This window comes from Balaenoptera borealis, assembly GCF_965194805.1.
Source record: "Balaenoptera borealis genome assembly, chromosome: 3".
Lineage (NCBI taxonomy): Eukaryota > Metazoa > Chordata > Mammalia > Artiodactyla > Balaenopteridae > Balaenoptera > Balaenoptera borealis.
In genome coordinates, this window is record NC_138866.1 from 159533793 (window position 1) to 159555198 (window position 21406).

Sequence of the window (21406 nt, forward strand, 5' to 3'; positions counted from 1 at the left end):
TCTACATTATTTCCTGAGTCAGTTTTAAAAGTTCTTTTTAAAATACCAACCGCGCCCATGTCTTTGGTAAGTTCTCCCTGCTCAGTTAGCGCTCAGCAAGAGTGTTCTCTGTGTCTGCACGTCCTCCTCCCGCTCCCTGGTCCCTTTTGAACTGGTAGACTCCAGACTTGGACAGAATGTGTCCTGCCAGGGAGAGCGAGTGTTCAGGTACCTGTCCTTGTCCCTGGTGAGAAGCAGGAAAGTGTCAGCCCTTCCTCTTTACCCCTCACAGACCAGCCCCCTCCCCCACCCCCTCATTTCCACGTCTTTTCTGCCTTTCAAGGTCTGGAGGATAAGCTGTTCAGTTTTTTCAACCCTCTTGGGTTGAAACTAGAACAGAAATTTGAGCTAATGGTTACTACTTCGTCTGTCTTTCCCTGAACCAAAGATTCTTAAGCCTGAAACGTAAAACTTACACGTAAAAGGGACTGTAAATATTCTTTTTTTTTTTTTTTTTTTCTTTTGGCTGTGCTGCATGGCTTGTAGGATCTTAGTTCCCTGACCAGGGATTGAACCCTGCATTGGAAGTCTTAACCACCGGATCGCCAGGGAAGTCCCTATAAATACTCTTTTTTCCTTAGCCGTCTCCAAAACGTGTGAGGTTTCGTACAGTAGGAAGATTTAGTCCAAGTGCCGCAGTGCGTGTTCTCTCAGAGGTGAGAACACTGGGAGCCGTGGAATCTCAGCTTTGCTGCTGACGGCTTGGGACCTGGGCTGGGGGAGATGGAGGGCAGTGGTCCTTTTTAGTAAGTGGTGTCCACAGTCTCAGAGTTGGTAAGTGGTGGTAACACAGAACCCTGATGCTCACAATTGAATATCTGTTGAGCGTCTGATGTGTTCCAAGTGCGTGTCTAGGCCCTGAGGGTGTGATAGTGGGCAGGAGAAATTCCTCCCCTCACAGAGCCTGAGTTCTAGGATGAGAGGTAGACGGTAAACAAGTTAGCAAATAGCATTTCTCTTCACATTCTTGAGGAAGAGTGTGTCAGCGCTTAAAAGGGAGAAATTGCAGATGAATACTCTGTATGACCTGTCGTGGCAGCAAAAGCTTCTTGCTTGAGACTGATGCCCTTGCATTTTTATCGCACTTTTCTCTGAACCCTCTCTGGCATTTGTCTTCCATGCCTCTCTAAGACAGGCCTGTTTGGCCATAGAATGTTTCTGGAATTTGAAGTCAGCTGCATGCTTCCCCAGCAGCTTTGCTTCGCCTGGCCCTCGCTGTGTGTAACAGCTAATGTGTCAGTGCTTAGAACTGTTAAGCCTTTTTCTTCGGCTGCACCCTTGGTGGCACCTGGGTCACCCAGTGGGGTTTCCAGAGAGGACTTAGAGCAGAGTGCTGCCATCTCTTTCTGTCAAGGGCCAGACGGTAAATATCTGAGGCTTTGCAGGCCTGCAGTTTCTGCTGCATCTTCTCAACTCTGCCACCACAGCAAAGAGAGCCGTGGGCCATCTGTTAACAAATGGTGGGCCACGTCCCAATAAAACTTTATTGACAGCAGCAGACGCTGGTCTGGATTTGGCCCCTGGTTGCAGTTTGCTGACTCCTAGTGTAGAGATAAGCACGGCTTTTTTTAACCTCTAAAACCAGTACCCTAGGGAGTGAAGTAGGAGAGTAATTTTTATGTACAAATAATCTGTACCTACTGTGTGAGTTTTTGCGTAAACTTTGATCATAAGTAATTTTTTTTAGAACCTGTAGTATGGTTTTCTTGTAGAACCTGTGTTATGGTAGTGGTTAGATCTGTAACAAAAGCAGGTTGTCACATCCGTGACTTTTAATGGAGGTCTTGTAGAACAGTGATATCATTTCACAACATGGGCTACATAAGGAAAATTTGGAGGCTTTTAAAGTTGAGAAAATGGTATATCGAATTCCCATGTACAAATCACCTCTGTATATTTGGAGTCCACATCTCTAAAACACCATGGACCTTTCTCTCGTAACCACGGTCCCATTTTATATCTTATAAAATTTATGGTGGTTCCATATGGGCTCTACTACCCATTCTGCAGTCATACTTTTATGATTATCTCAGAAATGTCTTTTTACAGTTGATTTGTTCAAATTAGGACCCAAACGCATGTTTGGTTATAAGGTCTTTTAAGCTTCTTAATTTAGAGCAGCCCAGGACCCCCTGCGTCCTTTCTGATGCTCCTGTCTTTTTGTGGAAACCGAGTTGGTTGTCCCCCAGAACATCTCCCATTCTGGGTTTGTTCTGCTGTCCCCCGCCCTGGGCTCCCCATCACTGGAAGTCACTGCAGGGGCATGACTGGATTTGGGTCTAACTGTTCTGGCCAGAATCCTCCATGGGGGGGTGGGCAGGGGGCTTTGCTTTGTGTTGCATCCCATCAGGAGGCAGTGATTTCAGATCCTCTCCCTCTTAGTGATGCTCAGACTGTTCACCTTTTTAGTAGACAGAGCTAGGAAATCCGTATTTTTGAAAAGAAAAATCAACAGTTCTGATTATTATCATACTGATAATTCCAATTGCAATTTTTAATTTAAACTTCTTATTGTTAAACATGACACAAATGTATACAACACACAGGCGGGTGCAACTAGGCGTGAGGTGGGCGTCCACCCAGGTCAGGAGAGTGGGTCTGCCAGCTGTCCCCGCTGCCTTCCTGGTGGCCTGCCAGCACACCCACCCCACCCCCATCCCCGGGAGTAGCCGCCGCCCCAGCTGTGACCACGAGCACTTCCTCACTTTTCCTCAGAGTGTTTTGCTGAGTGTGCACCACAGACAGTGAAAACCTTTTCTTCACCTGCTGTCCTTCTGCTCCCGTTTTGTGAGGCTGCCCTGTGTCCGCACTGTCGGAGCCGGTGGCCAATTACATTTATAAACCTCATCACTTGTGGTTCTCCAGCCCAATCAGATTTAACCTTTAAGGATTTTTACTTCTTTTAAACGCTTGAATCTTTTCTCTTACACTGAAAATCTTGGTTCCGAACAGTATTTATTACTTACTTATTTACACTATGCTGTGTATAAAAGTTTTAAAGTAATACCAGTATTACTGTTGGCAGAATACTGTATGGAATTTAAGATTTCCTACCAGCTCTGTTTCCCCACATTCCACTGAGGATGTGCAGTCAGAACAGCATGTTCTGAAGGTGCCTGAGATGAGTCTTTTCCCCTCTGTGTGGTTTGATCACCAGTTTAATTGCAGACAGATACGTTTCTTTGTCTACACTTCCTAAAAGAATTGCTTTCCTGCTTGATTATCTTTTTTGAATGTATAAAACTTACATTTTCAAAGTGAAAACTTTGTAACAGGTGTATCCCCAAGAAGTCTCATTCCCTCCCTGTCTCCTGCAGACTTTCTCTCCCTCCATTGTTGATAGCTAGTTTTTATTTATTTATTTATTTTGGCTGCGTTGGGTCTTCATTGCTGCACGCGGGCTTTCTCTAGTTGCGGCGAGCAGGGGCTGCTATTCATTGTGGTGCGCAGGCTTCTCATCGCGGTGGCTTCTCTTGTTGTGGAGCAAGGGCTCTAGGTGCGCAGGCTTCAGTGGTTGCAGCACGCGGACTCAGTAGTTGTGGCATGTGGGCCCTAGAGCACGTGGGCTTCAGTAGTTGCGGCAAGCGGGCCCTAGGTCGCAGGCTCAGTAGTTGTGGCACACGGGCTTAGTTGCCCTGCGGCATGTGGGATCTTCCCAGACCAGGGATCGAAGCCGTGTCCCCTGCATTGGTAGGCAGATTCTTAACCACTGTGCCAACCAGGGAAGTCCCAATAGCTAGTTTTTAAAAATTAGTTTTTGATTTATCCTTCAGTATTTCTTTTTGCAAATATGTATATATGTATTCTTCTGTTCTCCTTTTTCACAGAAAGTAGCATTCTGTAATTTTCTGTACCTCATTTTGTCACTGAGAAATAGACATGGAAATCACTCTATCAGTTTCTTTTTTTTTTTAATACATCTTTATTGGAGTATAATTGCTTCACAATGTTGTGTTAGTTTCTGCTGTATAACAAAGTGAATCAGCTATACATATACATATATCCCCATATCCCCTCCCTCTTGTGTCTCCCTCCCACCCTCCCTATCCCACCCCTCTAGGTCATCACAAAGCACCGAGCTGATCTCCATGAGCTGTGCAGCAGCTTCGCACCAGCCATCCATTTTACATTTGATAGTGTGTATGTCAATGCTACTCTCTCACTGCGTCCCAGCCTCCCCTTCCCCTCTGTGTCCTCAAGTCCGTTCTCAACGTCTGCATCTTTATTCCTGCCCTACCACTAGGTTAATCAGTACCATTTTTCTAGATTCCATATATATGTGTTAGCATATGGTATTAGTTTTTCTCTTTCTGACTTAACTTCACTCTGTATGACAGAGTCTAGGTCCATCCACCTCACTACAAATAACTCATTTTCATTCCTTTTTATGGCTGAGTAATATTCCATTGTATATACGTGCCACATCTTCTTTATCCATTCGTCTGTTGATGGACATTTAGGTTATGGAAACAGCCACAGCTATTACAATAGCCAGCCATGTCCTGGCTATTGTAAATAGTGCTGCAATGAACATTGTGGTACATGTTATCTTTTTCAGTTATGGTTTTCTCAGGGTTATATACCCAGTACTGGGATTGCTGGGTCATATGGTAGTTCTGTTTTTAGTTTTTTAAAGAAGCTGCATACTGTTCTTCATAGTGGCTGTATCAATTTACATTCCCACCAACAGTGCAAGAGGGTTCCCTTTTCTCCACACCTTCTCCAGCATTTATTGTTTCTAGATTTTTTGATGCTGGCTCTTTATCAGTTTCTAAAGCTCTTTCTCCTTTTTACAGCTGAGTAGTATTCACTGTGTCCATTTATCATGATTTATGTAGCTCCTCACTGATGGATAGTGGGTTCTTTCCAATCTTTTGCTTTTAAAACTAATACCACAATGCATAATCTTATGCACAAGTCATTTTTTGTTTTTGCCAGTGCTTCTTGGGGATACATTCTATAGTCTAAATTTCTGGGTCAAGGGTAAATGGATGTGTCATTTTTCTAGATATTGCCAAATTCATCACATGAATTTTATACCTTAGAGTCCCACAAGTTATGTATTAGAGTCTAATAGGCTTTTAAAAACTAACTGGAAGCTTATCAGTTGGTCACTGCATATATTTTATGGGGAAAATGAATTTTCTCCATGGAAAAAAGAACATGGACTCTAGAGAAATACTTCTCCCTTACTGAGGCTGGGCTGGGAAACATCTGTTGGCCCACAGGGGGACTCTGAGGAAGCCCCAGAAATATTGCCCATTTGCATGACTAGATGTTTCTAAGTCTGAAGGACCTTGCGTGAGGACTTCTGCTTTTTCTTCATCACAGCTGCAATATGAATCAATTTGGGGACATCCTGTTTCAGAAGTGGCTAAGTCTACCCTCAGCTCATGGGGGATCTTGGAGGCTCTGGAGGGGGAGAGGAGGGTAGTCACTGGAGAAGGTGAAAGCAAGTCGTGCCTGGTGAGGATTTAGAACAAAAGGGAGCCCTTGTTTCCTGCTACCTTATCACCTGTAGGGTGACGAGCCATCCTGGTCTCCCCTGTAACCAAGAGTAGGGCAGGCAGACTGCTTTTTCTCTGACCCCCTTAGAAAATCTAGGTAAACACCTTTTGTTTCTTTAAGTTTTAAGGAAGCGAGGGGATCATTACATTATTGAATTATTAAATGATGTGGAGTTATGCTGGTTGCTCAGAGACGCTTCTCAGCCTCAGCATCTTGGATTCTGAACCCAGCGCTCACGGGCCTCTCCTTAGAACAGGGCCTGCACAGTCAGCCCTCGGTGCGCGTTTGTGGGATGCGGGACAGCAGCATCCCCTCCTGTTGTGAGGCTTTGCGGGGCCGATTGTACAGATCCGGGTCAGACTGGCTCCTCCACGTGGGCGCTCTGAGACCTTGACAAGTTACTCATCGCTCTGTACCTCTGTTTCCTAGTCTGTAATACTGGCAAAATGGCGATCACCGCACCTCAGAGGAGGCGGTTAGAGAAGGGTTGTGATGAGCTGATGAGATAGCTGCGTTACGCTCGATTGGGAGCAGTGTCGGGGTCCTCAAAGACGGCTACTTGTCTTTGAGACGCTGACCTCCAGGGGCAGGGGCCGAGGGAGGCCTGGCATTTAGGAGGAGATTAATAAGCAGGACATATAATAGTAAATCATAAAACAGGTAAATCTGATTGCATCGAGATGTAAAGCTTCAGTGTGATAAAGTAATAGCTAACATATAGTTAACCCTTAAAAAAAACATCTTTTGTGATGCAGTTGTTGTTTTGCCAGTTTTACTGATAAGGAAGCTGAGGCACAGAGTAGAGTCACTTGCCCAAAGGTGCACTACCCCAAAGGGGTAGACTGGGCTGTGAACTGAGGTGAGTCTGCAGGGCCTGTGCCCTTCACTGTGCCGGCCGCTGCTTTGCATGAAGTTAAAAGACCCGTCACAGAGTGGAGGGGACGCTTCCCCCATCTGTCCTGCATGTGCTTACTGAGCGCAGCTGTACTCTGGGCACAGTGCTGAGGTCGTGGGCACGAGCCAAGCATAACTCTGCCCTCCTGGAGCTTATGTGATTGTGGAAAAGAGGACCCACACGGTCATAAAGAACCACACATTCCTGAGACACAGGCAACCTAGTGGGTAAATGAGCAAAGGAAGCCCCAGGGGCCAGGGAATCTGTTAAAAAATATATATTTATGCAACCTCCTTGATGGTCAGGGAAATGCAACCTAAAATTGTCCGATGGGTGAGAATGAAGAAGTCTGTCCTTTCAGATTCTGGCCAGGATGGTGGGGGGTGGGCACTGGTTCTCAAAGTGTGGTCAGGGGAACCTTCTGGGAACCTTTCACAATACACACTGTACGTGTACTCCGTGCTCTTCTCATAATACTGGGTAGTTACTTTCCCTTTTCCCTCAGTGCTCTCACAAGTGTATAGTGGAGTTTTCCAGAGGCCACATGGCATGTCGTCACCACAGATTGAACCCAGAGGCAAAGATGGGAGCCCAATTGCCTTCTTTTAAGCCGGACATGAAAGAGATTTGCAAAAATGTATAGCAATGCTACTCTTCTCGTTAAGATTTTTTTTTTTTTTAAATAAAAACCCTGCAATTATTTGAGCCATTATTTAAGTGTTACAGGCAGTAGAACACAATGACTAATTGACATATTAGCTGTCCAGTCTGTTTATTTACTTTTATTGAGCTGGTTTGTTTTCATGGTACCCTTTTTTTTTTTTTCTTTTTTCTTTTTTGGCTGCACTGCACGGCGTGTGGGATCTTAGTTCCCCAACCAGGGATTGAACCCACGCCCCCTGCATTGGAAGGTAGAGTGTTAACCACTGGACTGCTAGGGAAGTCCCTTGTTAAGGTTCTTTTCAATACAGTTGTTTTTCATAAAAATATACAGGTTAACATATGATAGGTTTATTATGTTATGTTTTAAATGAATTAATAAACATTTAAAAACATTTGGGACTTCCCTGGTGATGCAGTGGTTAAGACTCCAGGCTCCCAATGCAGGGGGCCTGGGTTCGATCCCTGGTCAGGGAACTAGATCCCACATGCGTGCCGCAACTAAGAGTTCACATGCCTCAACTAAGGAGCCCATGAGCTGCAACTAAGACCCGGCACAACCAAAAAAAAAAAAGTTTAAATTTCTAATCAGGTAGACATTAGTAGTTATAACTCATGGAAGCAATACTTCTTTGGAGCCTTTAATGTTTATTAGTGTAAAGGAGTCGGGAAACCAAAATGTTTGAAAACCGCTGCTCTGCAGTAGGGTTTTTCCAACTGTAGATTGCAATTTATTAACAATTTAGGAACCTAGTTAGTGGGTTATGATGATCTTTTAAAAAAAAAAAGGGAAGTGGAGTAAAGTCTAAAGGAGGAATCAGTCAACAGCATGTGAGGTTACATACTATTTTGTGAAACTGATTTCAGTCTTTTATACATACATGTGTGTGTATGTAGAATTGTAACATTGAGTGGGTTTCTTGACGTGGATCGGGGTCAGAAAAGGTAGAAAGCCCTGGAGGACCTCTTGCATGTGCGGGCGGGAAATCATGTACAAGGATGTTCATTGCTGCGTTGTTGGAAATAATTTGGTAACAACATCAGTCTCCACACAAAGGGACTGTCTTAATAAAATGTGGGAGAGTGAGATGATTGAATCCTGTATAGCACTTAAAAGAAATGTACTAGATGAGAAGCAAACTAACAGTATAACACTTATGTAAATAAATACCTATAAGATGACACCTTATGTTCTTAGAAATATAGGTTAAGTGTAAAGCCAGTTTAGAATGGATTGGAAAGGATGCATGCCAGATTCATGATGTTGCTTTCCCCTAGGGAGGGAACGTGATGACAGATGGGCAAAGAGGACTCCAAGAAAATCTCTAATTTTATTTTAGAAAGGATTTCCCACAGTTAGATTGGCAGGAACACTAGTGTTCATATATTTTCTGTTCTTTCCTAAAACAGGTAGCCAGATCCTGAAAGAGAGAAAAACCACATAAATCAGAACCTTGGACACGGATTTTGCAAAAATTGGATAAATAGCCAGTTGTAATCCAGAAAAACATGAAATCATAATTATTTTGTCAGCAAGTATTTGCAGTCTTACTGGTATGCCAGAACCTTATTAACCTCCTGTGGAGCAGCAGCAGACCAGACCCTGGTCCCTGTTCTCATGGCATTTCCCGTCTGGCGTTTGATCTGGGTGCCCACTGTGTGCAGTCGCTAAGCAGTTAGCTCTCGGTGTTGTGTGTCTTCCTCACAGCAGCCAGGTGTAGTGGGTGCTGGCTTCTGTGTGTTTTACAGATGGAGAAACTGGGGCTTAGAGAGGTTGAGTGTTTGCCCCCTAGGACAGCCAAAGGTTTGTGAGATGGTAATGGGCAGGATTGATACGGGCAGGTCTTTTAAGCTCATCTGTAAAGAGAATATACAAGTCATCCTTAATGATTCAGGGACAGGTCAGCCTAAGATAAAATCCAGAAATAGTCCTGAAATATCATTATAGCCAACAGTTTCACATTTGTCCATTAAACCTTTCTTTTTTAAACTGGCCGTCTTAGCAAGAATCCAGCTAGACTGGATCCAGCCGTGAGTGTTCTCTTGGAGACGGTGTTACAGGCAGGAAGAAGGTAGAGAAACGGAGGGAAGATGCAGGGGTCAGTGCTCTTCTCATTCCGGGACTTGTGCAAGGTCTACAGAGTGTTGACAGCCCTCAACTGTTGGGGTGTCCAAGTAGGAAGTGGCAGAGGCATTGCTGTGACTCTTGTCCTCACTGTTTCCTTCCCAGGAGTACTTCTTGCAAGCAGAGCTGACGAGTAATGTTTTGAAGACAGGCGTGGTCCGCTGCTGCGTGGGGCAGTGCAGCAACGCCATCCCCATGGACACCGTGCTCACCATGCGGAAGCTGCCCATCACCTATGTACGTGTCTCGGCCGTGACCTCTGCTCTCCGTAGGATTTAGTTCAGTCGTCTGTGTGCCCATCTGGGTTGTGGGTGAGGGAGGTGAAGGGGAAGCTCGTCCGATCCTTCCACGAGGAAGGCCCGGAGGTGTCCGGTGGGCCTCAGTGTCACAGACGTTGGACACAGTGGGGCCAGGCTGGGTGACCACAGTCTGGGAGGTGGGCTTGTGTGGACACTCAGGTGAGGACTGTTTACCTGGAGGCCCAGTTAGGTTTTTCTTGGCTCTTCATCCCTCGCCTTGATACGTTCTGGGGGATTTGATAGAGCAGAGTCCACCCTGGGTGCTTGTGCTGGGGGAGGTACGGCCTCAGGGCCACACGGGCGGGTCTGAAAGCATCAGTCATGATGGCGGCACTGGTGGTGGTTGGTTCACGCTTCTTGGTGGGAAACGCTTGCCCTTCAGTTGTTCCCCCCGCTCCCTTTTTCTCATCCCGCCCTGCAGAGCAACAGGAAGGAAAACAAGGGTGGGTACCTGTGCCACTCATGCGCGGAGCAGCGCATCGGGCCGCTGGCCTTCCTGACTGCCTCCCCTGAGCAGGTGCGCGCCATGGACCGCACCGTGGAGAACATCGTGCTGCCCCGGCACGAGGCCCTGCTCTTCCTCGTCTTCTAAGGTGCAGGGAGCTCTCTCCACTGGCCAGGATGCTGGGTAGACTCCTGCCCCCGCGGACGGCGGCATGGGGGCTCCCTCCCCGAGACCAGACTCACTCACAGCATTCTCCGAGGAAGATGAAGCCGACTGGAGCTGGACTTGCCGTGTCTCCACCCCTGGAGGTAGCCAGACCCCACGGCCCCTCCTCCACGCCAGCAGGCTGGGGGTGCAGGGGATGGTCTTTTGATAAAAAAAAAAAAAAAGAAAAAGAAAAAGGAAAATTATGTATTTAAACTTTTATTACAAGGTTTCGATTAAACAGGCATTGTAGCACTGGCGTTCCACGGTGTGACAGACCCTGCCTTCAGCCCTGCTGTTTCTGGACTTTCTCCTTTTCTCCGCTTACCCTTTTCAAAGCTCTGTAACTGTTCACAGTGCACACCAAGCAAAGTAGGAGGCTTATTGTCCAGGGTGACAACTAATGCATCAAAAATGAGATTTTTTTCTTGCTGTGGGGAATCACACGTGTATAAGACACAGGGTGCAACTTTGTCATCACGGGGTTCACAGCCTGAACAGGGAGGCAGCATGACATATAACAAGTGACACTAGCTAGACGCCTTGTGTTCCCACAGGTAGAACGGAAGACCAGAAATACTTGAGAGGGAGCCGGAGTAGGCCAGCCACGTTGGGGGGAGACAGGAGCAGGTGGAGATGGGCAGCTGGTACCTAGTTCACTGCCTGGGGATGCTGGGTGGATGTCATAATAAAGCTGTTCTTATAGAGACCAGTGGAAAAACCCACGTCGCTTAGCCGTACATGGATCTGGTTTTTTACATTTTTGCCATGCAGCACTTCAGGGATCCAGATGGCAGGTGAGGGCATTGCCCAGAGAGCTCACCAGCTAGTGTCTGAGCCCAGTCAGCGGAGTGGAGAGCAGACTCCTAGCCTCATTGTTGCAGCCGCCCCTAACCTCTCCCACGGCAGGCCTCTAGTGGAGTTTAGCGAGCAGGCCGGTGAGTAAAGCAGGGGTGCTGTTGGATCGGGCTGGGGTTCTTGGAAAGGGTGAGGGACACGTTAACATCTGCATATGGCAGAGAATTCACAGAACGGGCCCTGAAGACAGAGGTGGGACGGGGTGCTTTCATCTGCTCCGCCGGCATTCCTGGCCTGGCCTCACCTCATTTGGTGCTTTTGGTTAACTCAGAGCAAAACAGCACATGAAAGGAAACGGTTTGGATTTGGAGGTCACAGTGCTCAGAGTCGTTCAAAAGAGGGGTTTGTGGGGGTGGGTGGCAAGAGGGGCAGTGAACACGTTTTCTGGAAATCTGCTTTTACCAACCAGAGGGGAAGCAACTTATTTATTGGGGAGAAGTCATGAATTCTCTAGGCCTTCTCAGAGCACCTGATGTGGGGCAGGGCCCTGGTCGCGGGCGTCTGCAGTCAGCCGTGGTCCTGACTCGGAGAGGTGACAGTAAGAAGTGTGATGGGTGTGGGGTGTGTGGAGGCGGGCCGCTCGGGTGTGGGGCAGAGGGCGTCCGGAGAGGGGGCCGCACTGCTGCTCTGGGGCGGGAGGGGTGTCTCTCTCAGAGGGGAGGTCGGAGGACCACCAAAGCAGGTGGTGCTGGAGCTGTTTTTAATAATGGGGTGAGTCGTTAGCTATTAAAGAAGAAAAGAATATTCTAGAAAGAAGGAACAGCATGAAGGTGTTGGTGGTCACGGCACTACCAGGGCAAAATGTCAGCACTAGTATTTTGGTACTTATTTTAAAAAATTATAGGATCCAGGAATTGATGCTGGTACTTTATTTTTTAAGTGTTAAGAATTTCTAAAAAATCAGTAAAATCAAATGGTTGGTGTGTTTCAAATAGAAAAACAATTTTTAAATACACAGTAAAAATAGAAATGTTATTTATTTTAGTTTCTTATCAGTAATCAGTTTAAGATAGAAATTCCTATATAAACTTAGGATTTTGTTAAATATACTTATAAAGTTAATTATATTCTATTTATTTTTATTAAAAATTTTTTATTGAAGTGTAGTTGATTTACAGTATTATATTAGTTTCAGGTGTACAACATAGTGATTTAATATTTTTATAGATACACTCCATTTAAAGTTTTTAAAAATGGTTATATTTCCCTGGGCTGTACAATATATCTGTTGCTTATCTATTTTATACATAGTAGTTTGCATCTCTTAATCCCAAACCCTTATCTATAAGTGTTAAATATCCATTATCACTTTAATATAAGTGATTAGATGGAAAGAGTAAAAGCATTATTCAAAAATGTAAACTAAACACTACATGAAAATGAAAATCTTTTAGATCTTTTATAAGGTATAGTCTTTAAAATATGGGGCTTCCATGATTTCATTTAGTTGTTAATGTATTTTTGTGCACAATTTTCTGTAGAAGTTTGTTTTGTTTTTGTTTTTACACCACGTAAATTGGGAGAAAAAATAATTATAAACTAGTTGCAAATATTTTTCTTTGGTTCATTAATTTTTAAATAATCCCTCTTATTTGATAACTTAGAGGAGTTCTTTTTTCAGTTGTATAAGAATGTGCAGTCTACTGATAGCAAGTTCTAGTTTTTTTGTTTCAAAGTTAGGATTTCTGATTTGTCTCTATCTTTGACTTTATCATGTATATAGAGGTTCTGATGCAGAGTTACTCATATAAAAACAAATTCTGTTATGTCATAATCCATTTGTTTAGAAGGTATTTGAAATAAAATAAAAATTATTCTTGGAATAGAAGTGTTAAAATATCATAGTGCATTGTAGACTATGCATTAGTTTTTCCTTTCACATAATTATTCTCAAAATGTATTTCAGACTTCATATTTTTTAAAAACTAGGTGATAGTATTTGACCAACCTGAAATATTGGCAAAGAGAAATTTTTAAATGTCACAGAACATCAGCACCTGAAATTGCATTCACTAGAGGTACGCCACTGTAGGAAAGGCTTGGGGAAATGAGATGTGTGTGGCTGGAGAATGTATATAGTAGGAGCTGGCTAGTGAGGGCCAGGTAACAAAGGGCCCTGGACACGAAGGAGTTTGGGTGGTATCCTCAAAGACTATGAGTCAATGAGAGATTTTAAGACATCAGATTTTGTTTTCAGGAGGAACATTCCAGTTGTAGATTGGAGGATGTTTTAAGAAGGTCAGATCAATTAAGAGGCTCAGAGTTGTGATCTCTGTAAGAAATGACAACTGCTGGGCTGGACCAAGACAGGCAAAATGGGTCTGGTGAGGAAGGGATGGACCTAGGTGAGTGGTCCTCAGAGTATGGCCCCAGGTGAGCAGCGTCAGCATCCCTTGGGAACTTGATAGAAATGCACATTCTGTTCTTCACCCACATCTACTGGATCAGAACCCATGAGACAGGCCCAGCAGCTGGCACTTAACCAGCCCTACAGTGATTCTGATACACACTGAATTCTGAGAACTTCTGCTCTCAGGATTAAAAGGTAGAATCAGTAGGACTTAGTGCTTCAGTGGAAGTGGCGAGTCGGTGATAGGAATCCCGATGGGACCCCCGGTCTTCTGGCCTGTTTTCAGGGTGGGTGAGGGTACCCATCATTGGGACAGAAAACATAGGATGTGGTAGGTTTGTATAAAAACAGTGATGGGTTTGGTTTTGACATGTTGAGTTTGGGTGCTTATGAGAAACCCAGATAAATTTGTCCTGGAGGCTGTTGGGGGAACAGGTGTGTACATCAGCAGACCGGTTTGGGCTGGAAGCAGAGGGTTTAGAACTGTCATGTGTAAGTGGTGGGTGAGGTAGATCAGTGTAGGGGTCTCTGAGCTCACCCCAGCATAGGGTCCAGAAGGAAAAGAGCAGAGGACAACCAGGCTTGGGAGGAAAAAGGAAGAGGATTCTGTGAAGGAAGTGAAAGCTAGTTCCAAAAGATAGAGCTGCCGCTGAATTCAGGAGAGGAAGGGGTTTAAGCAGGAGAGGGCTTCAGCATCCAGCACTGTCCAGACCGAGGGCAATGAAGGTACAGAGCCAGAGGTGACGATGTTAGTGTGGTCAGTTTCAGTGAGGCCACGAGCCAGACCGTGGGGGCTAAAATGTGGGTGGGGTGCTTCGGATAACTGGATGGACCAAACATACGTATGTACTTCGGTTGCTTCCTGAAACCATACTCCAGTGATGATAAATAGGATTCTTTTTTTAAGGCATAAACCTGTTAGGACAGAGACAACATGGAGAAGGTAACAGCCACAAGATTCTGGAGGTTGGAAGGCAGATAAGTGAAGGATAACTGACAGCTCACCCGAGAAAACTGAACCCCGAGCCCAAGAACTCTGAAAAGAGGTGGGACTCGATGGCACCGGGAACCAATGGAAGTAGGGGTAAAGGTGGAGCTGGGAACAGTGGCAGAGAGTTTGTTTAAAAGCCAGTTGAATCCTCACGTTCTTCCTGTTCTGTATAACTGGGCAACGTCTCATCCTCAGCCCTGGCAGAATCCAGAGGTTTAATCTCTGGGGAGGATGAAATCGAGGAGCATCTCATGTGAGACCAGGCACAGCTGAAGGCAGGGGCCGTAGTGAACGCAAGGCCGTCGGCCTTAGTGAGCTTGTGCTGCTGCAGCGGAAGACTTGTAAACCACAGACACTGACTCCTCACAGGTCTGGAGGCCGGGAGTGTGAGATCAAGGCGCTGGTGTGTGTTTTGTCTGCTGAGGACCTGCTTCCTGGTTCATAGATGGGGTCTTCTCACTGTGTCCTCATGTGGAGGAAGGGGCGAGGGAGCTCTCTAGGGTCTCTTTTATAAGGACACTAATCCCATCATGGGGGCTCCACCCTTATGACCTCACAAAGGTCCCACCTCCTAAGACCATCACCTTGGGGGGTTAAGAGTCAACATTCTAGTTTGATACACATATGCACACATGCACACACGTGCACATGCTTTAGGTGGGAAATTGACAGCGCCTTCTCTAGGGAGTATAACCAGCTTCAGCAGAAACACCAACAATGACATAGAGTTTCCTTAGGTGACTGGCCAACCAGAGCACCCACCATCTTCAGACCCCACCTAAGTGCTCAGAGTTTCAAACAGGATTTTAGTGCTCAACTCTTATTAAACAGGAGCAGCAAACCAACCAGATGTGGATCGCCAGCTATTTGAAAAGAGCCTCCAAGATGAAGGTTGGATATCAAAACAAACAGAAAAGAATCAACTTGAAAGAAACGGTCTGTGCAGGGAAAAGAAAACATCTAAGTTTCTTAAATATATTCAGAGAATAAGAGAAGATAGTGCATCCATGAAGCATCAGGACCAAGTGTGTGTGTGTGTGTGTGTATTTGGAGACAAAATTAAAAGTATAAAATAAAAAACCAGTAGAGTTGTTGAAAGAATTAAGTTGAAAAAATATCCAGGAAGTTGAGCAAAAACAAAGACTGAGAAAAGGAGGGACTTCCCTGGTGGCGCAGTGGTTAAGAATCCACCTGCCAATGCAGGGGACGCTGGTTTGAGCCCTGGTCTGGGAAGATCCCACATGCCACAGAGCAACTAAGCCTGTGCACCACAATGACTTGAGCCTGTGCTCTAGAGCCTACGAGCCAAAACTACTGAGCCCGCATGCCAGAACTGTTGAAGCCCGCGCATCGTAATGAAGAGTACCCCCTGCTCGCCGCAACTAAGAATGCCTGTGTGCAGCAATGAAGACCCAATGCAGCCAAAAATAAATAAATTAAAAAAAAAAAGAATTGTACCAATTAAAAAAAAAAAATTAGGGCTTCCCTGGTGGTGCAGTGGTTGAGAATCTGCCTGCTAATGCAGGGGACACGGGTTCGAGCCCTGGTCTGGGAAGATCCCACATGCCGCGGAGCAACTGGGCCCGTGAGCCACAACTACTGAGCCTGCGCGTCTGGAGCCTGTGCTCCTCAACAAGAGAGGCTGCGATAGTGAGAGGCCTGCGCACCGCGATGAAGAGTGGCCCCCACTTGCCACAACTAGAGAAAGCCCTCGCGCAGAAACAAAGACCCAACACAGCCAAAAAAATTTAAAAATAAATAAATAAATTAATTAATTAATTAAAAAAAACAGTAAACTCTAGAATCAAGTGGGTTAAACAAAGATAAAGCTACATCTAGACAGGTTGTGGTGAAATTCTAGAATATCAGATAAAGAGAAAATCTTAAAAGCCACCAAAGTTAGAGGCCAGATTACCTACAGAGGTATGATAATTAAACTGACTGGTTTCTTTTAAAAAAAAAAAAAAAAAAATTAGAAAGAACAGTAGTAAGAACCACTTTAAGAGGTTGAGCATCAGGATGCCAAAGGAGTTTCAGGAAGAGAAAGCAGGCTGGAAAAATTTATTTTTAATCATGAAAAATTACCCGGAACTGAATATGAGTTTCCAGGTTGAAATGCTGGTTAAATGTATGAAGATGAACCTCCAGCAAGTCCATTGTGGTGGAGTTTCAGGAATAGTAGAGACAAAGATCCTATAGGCTACCAGAAAGAAGAATGTCATTCATCTACGTACAAACGTCCAGGAATGAAAAAGTCTTCAGATTATGCAATCCCTGCCCTGTGGAGCTGCACCTTCAAAACCCAGGGGAAGTGATTTCCAACCTAGAATCGCAAACCCAGCCAAAGGAGGAATAGAACAAAGGCACGTAAAAATGTCATTCACATGTAAAAATGTCATTCACCATTCCGCCTTCCTCAGGAAGCTACAGGAGGATTGAATTACAGCAAAGAGAAGGGCCAATCAAGAATGAGGAGGACCTTCCCCAGGAAACATGGAGCTCGACCCAGGAGGGCAGGGACACCTGGGCAGGATATTTAGTAAAGGGCTCTTGTGTGCCCTGGAGTTAGTGAGAAACACATAGAAAACGAAGCAAATGGGATGGGGAAACAAGGCGATTATTAAGTCTTTAATAGTTGAAGGGATGTGTTGTACAGGGGAGAGAAAGTGACCATGGTTTACCGCTCAGCTGCACATAATCTTCATAGTATTAATAGTGTCCACACGGGCCTGTCGGCAGGGAGGTGTGTAATGGTGGTGAGAAGGGGAGGCTCCATCTTCCTCTTCCACAGTAGGAAGTCAGTTATGATGCCTGAAACCTAAAAACAGAGGTCACTGGGAGCTTATTACTTGCAGATCCAGAGATACACACCCAAACAATCAGCTACAAGGTTTTGAAATGCTTTCCTTTTGGGAGGGGAGGTGAGGTGCTTTCTGGTAGGGGACCGTATGTAACTCCTGACTTCATCTCTGTGCCGGGTGATAAACTTCGAGAACACGAGTGGGAGGTGGAGAAACGGACACCATCCACGTGGACGAGTCTCAGGAAGCGAGGCTGGAAGAGGTGAGGTGTCAGGGAGGGGACTAGGAAATCTGGAGTGGCAAATAACAGCAAAGATGAGCTAGGGAAGACACAGGTGGTTGATGGGTTGGGACCTGAAATATAAAGGAAACCAGGTCAGTGCACAGGTAAGTGATTAGGCGGAATTTCAGGTGGCTCCCACCCGGTTATTTTATTTTTAGTGAAGTCACAGGTAAGGTCTTGCAGAGCGAGTGTGGAATGTCTGGAGCAGGTGTCGACAGGTGGAAGCACCCAGCCCACTGAGATCAGCACTGAACTTTCAGTTGATGGAGAAGACAAGGGGTTAGATTTACTAAAACACAGTTTACTAAACACTAATGTGGACAGAAGTACAAGGTCCCGTGTGGGAGATGGTCTTGTGTCGCAGGCCCGACCCTGCTCCTGCGGTGGCGGCAGGCCTGCCCCTGCGCCGCCACCTGGGCTAACACAGGACTCAGGCATCTCTCCAATCAGACTGCTGTGGTTAATGCTTTCCCTCAAGCCTCGTCGTTTCCATCAGTCCTTCCTAGTCACCCTGAGCCTCTGGGCTTTTAGGAATGTGGTGGTGGGGACGGTGTAAGTTACCCTGAGATGTGAAATAGGCGGGGTCCCCCCGTCGCCCTCCCCAACTCAGTAAATGGCACCACTGCAAGTTCTTTTGACGTTTCCTCTGAACTATCTCAAGTCCACCCATTTCTCTCTATCCTCTGACGCTTGGACCAGGTCTCTGTCTCGTCCCACCTGGCCTATGCCAGCATCCTCAGCTGCTCTGCACGTCTCCTCTGGCCCCTCCCTTCCCTTCTCCACGTGGAAGGACATGTCTTTTTGTTGTTTTTGTCGTTGTGTTGTTGGCCGTGCTGTCTAGCATGTGGGATTTTAGTTCCCCGACCAGGGATGGAACCCGGGCCCTCGGCAGTGAGAGTGTGGAGTCCTAACCACTGGACTGCCAGGGAAGTCCCAGGACGCGTAGTCTTAAAGTGAAGACTAAATTATGTCACCATCCTGCTTCAAACCTTGCAGGGGTTTCTCGCTGCAATCAGACCATCAGTCTAACTTGGGCTGCAAACAGATGGGTCCTCTTTGCAAAGCCTATTATCTGCTCTGCCTTCACCCAAGGTCATCCTTTAAAGAACCTACCCAGGGCCTCAAGAAGTAGCCGACAGGACTCAACACCCTGGATGGTTTTTTTCCTTTTTTAAATGTCCAATTCAATGGTCCTGGATTTTTTTAATGTAATCATTTTCCTAGTATTACGTTTTCTTGATCTGGAGCCCGTGGCAGAAAAGGTAACATTCTAATGAGTGGTTCGGAGCTGCATGAGGAAGGGCCACTGGCTTCCTGGCCTGAGGTGGAGGGACCTCACTGTCCTGTCCTCCCCCTCTGCTCAGCCTATTTCACATCTCAGGGTAACTTACACCGTCCCCACTTTGTGTTACCAAATTCAGTATCAGGACACTTGGGACCATGAGTCCCCCAGACAGAAGCTCTAAAGGGTGTTGAACAGGAAATGTGACGGTTTCGCAGAGGAGGGCGGGCCGTTTCTGGCCTCCCTGCCATCTCTAGTGTCAGCTTTGCCGCGAGGCTGGCTTCCCCGCGGCGGGCTGCCTGTATCTTGTCGGGCAGTGTGTCCAGATGCAGCAGTGAGAAGAAAGCCTGTCCTCTGTGTCTCTTGGGAGCAAGGAACCCTTCCCCAGGAGCTTCCCCTCACGTCTCAGTGGTCAGAACCGGGTCACTTGCCCATTCCTAACCCAGCCGCTAGCAGGAGGGTAGCTTAAAATAATCAGGATTTGCTTTCCTGGAGTCTGTAATGAGGTCTGCTTCCTTTGATATACATGATGGTGTGGAAGAGAATTAATACCCCAAAAGTGGGAACTCGTTTGAAAAGGAAGGAGAGGGGCAAGCAGGTGCCAGGGCCTGGTTGTCCGGTGTACACATCGATCTCGTCCAGGAAACGACTTCAGCATTTATTAGCATGGTAGACATACTCGGGACTGCACATTATTTTATTTAGTTCTCCCAGCAAACCTGGAGGAGCAGATGATGAAGCAGCCTCTAGAGTGATTGATCAGTAGCACATAGAATAGCGCTCGGGTTAAAACAGGTGTGATCTCCAAACCCGTGGTATTTCCAGCACCACCATGTCAACGGTTGGAACTAGAACTCTTCAAAAAGCCCACATTTGTCAAAAACAAAGCATCAAAGGCTTTCTGATGTTCTCAGCCATGGCATTCTTCAAACCAAATTTTACTGCCAGTTAAAGTGTAGCTGCTATAATTAGGACTTGGGGTGGCAACTAGAATTCTTTCTAAGCTCTCCCCCTGGGAAGCCCCCAAGCTAAGGCTCTAAGGCTTCTGGGAACAGACCAGAGACACCGCAGCCACATGCAGCCCAGGCGGCCCTGGACAACTTGGAATAGAGAAGCTCAGGCGCCCTCTGGATCACATTCATCTCAAAGGGGGCTCTGAAGATTACATGCTTGTTTTGTAATTAGTGCTTTTGGCTCTCTGCCCAAAGAAGTGAGAAAACAGCCCTGGACAGATAACCATCCAAGTTCATGGTGATGGCGTCCATCAGAAGGGGACCTTTGGGTAGCACCTGGGACTTGCAAGACCCTAAGATTCTGTTGATTGCACTCAGTCCCTACAAGACCATTGCTCTTTAAGGCTGCTTTTGTTTCTGTTTGTTTATAATAGTCATCAAGCAGTCCTCCCAGAACCAGCTCGTGTCACAGGCCACCCCGGGGGTTGTAAGAGAAGCATGGAGCTCCACAGTCTGCCTTCCGCCTCGTCTGTCATGTCAGCCCCACAAGTGGTCTGTCATTCCAACTGCCTCCTTCTCTTATGAACTTGTCACCTGCTTCCCTCTGTCTTTACCTGTATCATTCCCCCTATTTAGAACCCTCCCTGCCTATTTCTATTTATTTAAATCACACCCATACTTCAACTCAAGTCCCATTACATCTAAAATATTCCTCAAGTGTCCAGGCCTTTTAGTGATTTCTTCCCCTCCTGAGCTTAACATTATAATATTACTGTGTTCACGCCCCATGTGGCGTTTATATCTGCTAATGTGTGGTATGAAGTTTTTGCTTCGCTTTGTTTTGCTATGTCTCCCCTTTTTTTGATCAGGCTGTAAGCACCTACAGGGTAGGAACCAGGTCTTCACTTAGCATCTCTAGTGTCTAGAGAGAGAGAGAGAGAGAGACGAGCAGTTTAGAAAGCACTTTCAAACACCCCATTGATTCTCACCTTTGTGAAAAGGACAATGCAGGTGTTGTTATCCCCACTTTAAAGATGGAATGTCGGTCCTTATAGCTTAGGTGACTCTCCCAAGGTGACAGGGCCAGCGAAGGGTAGAGTGAGAGCTTGGCACTCAGGTAGTCCGAGTCCTGTGCTCCTGCCACTGTTTGAGGTACTATTCAGCAAACTCCGCATTTATAGGACACGTAATAAAGGTTATAGGGGCTCAGAGGCGGACGATCTCACACATTTGAGTAGCTAATGAAGGCTCCCTGGAGCAGGTAAATATCAAGCTGGCTCTTGAAAGGTAGATTGGATGTAGAGAGAATGGCCAAGGACTGGCAGATGGGTTGACCGTGGACGTCGTGCTTGGCCTGTGGGGACACAGGGAAGCGGTGGGCAGAAAGGTGGAGGAGGCAGCCTGGAAAAAGGCCCTGGATGGCCCTTGTGAGGGCTGTGATTTAGTCGAACAGGCTGCTATGTGATCCTGAGGGTCTGGCTGGCATAATCTGTGAAGCGCTCTTCCCGTGCCTACCGGGGGTAGAACAGGGCCACAGGCTTCCGCGGACAAGGTGACTCCTCAACCAAGGAAGTAGTGATGCTGCCTTGAAGCAAGCGAGGAGCAGCGTTACCGGGTAAAACGGGCTGCTGCTGAGGATGAGGGAGGGTCCGTGGGGCTGGAGTTGGGAGGCTTGTGAGCCTCCACATTTCCACTGTATCTTTTTTTTTTATC

At 46.2% G+C, this 21406-nt stretch overlaps 2 protein-coding genes across 5 annotated transcripts in view; one reads left to right on the top strand and one right to left on the bottom strand.

Moving 5' to 3' along the window:
- FBH1 (F-box DNA helicase 1) overlaps positions 1–10434 on the top strand; it is a 45488-nt gene extending 35054 nt beyond the window's left edge. For 2 of the 3 annotated variants that reach the window (XM_082387130.1, XM_082387131.1), the window contains exons 20-21: positions 9333–9464; positions 9948–10434. In XM_082387130.1, coding sequence (XP_082243256.1) covers positions 9333–9464; positions 9948–10118 — 303 coding nt within the window. In that variant the 3' untranslated portion in view covers positions 10119–10434. Of the gene's footprint in view, positions 1–620; positions 2299–9332; positions 9465–9947 lie in introns of those variants that run through there. The other variant, XM_082387132.1, reaches the window with a different exon arrangement.
- A 6555-nt stretch (positions 10435–16989) lies between these two features.
- Positions 16990–21406, bottom strand: part of IL15RA (interleukin 15 receptor subunit alpha) — a 54980-nt gene continuing 50563 nt past the window's right edge. For both annotated transcript variants that reach the window (XM_082387198.1, XM_082387196.1), the window contains one exon: positions 16990–17529. In XM_082387198.1, coding sequence (XP_082243324.1) covers positions 17258–17529 — 272 coding nt within the window. In that variant the 3' untranslated portion in view covers positions 16990–17257. The remainder of the gene's footprint in view (positions 17530–21406) is intronic.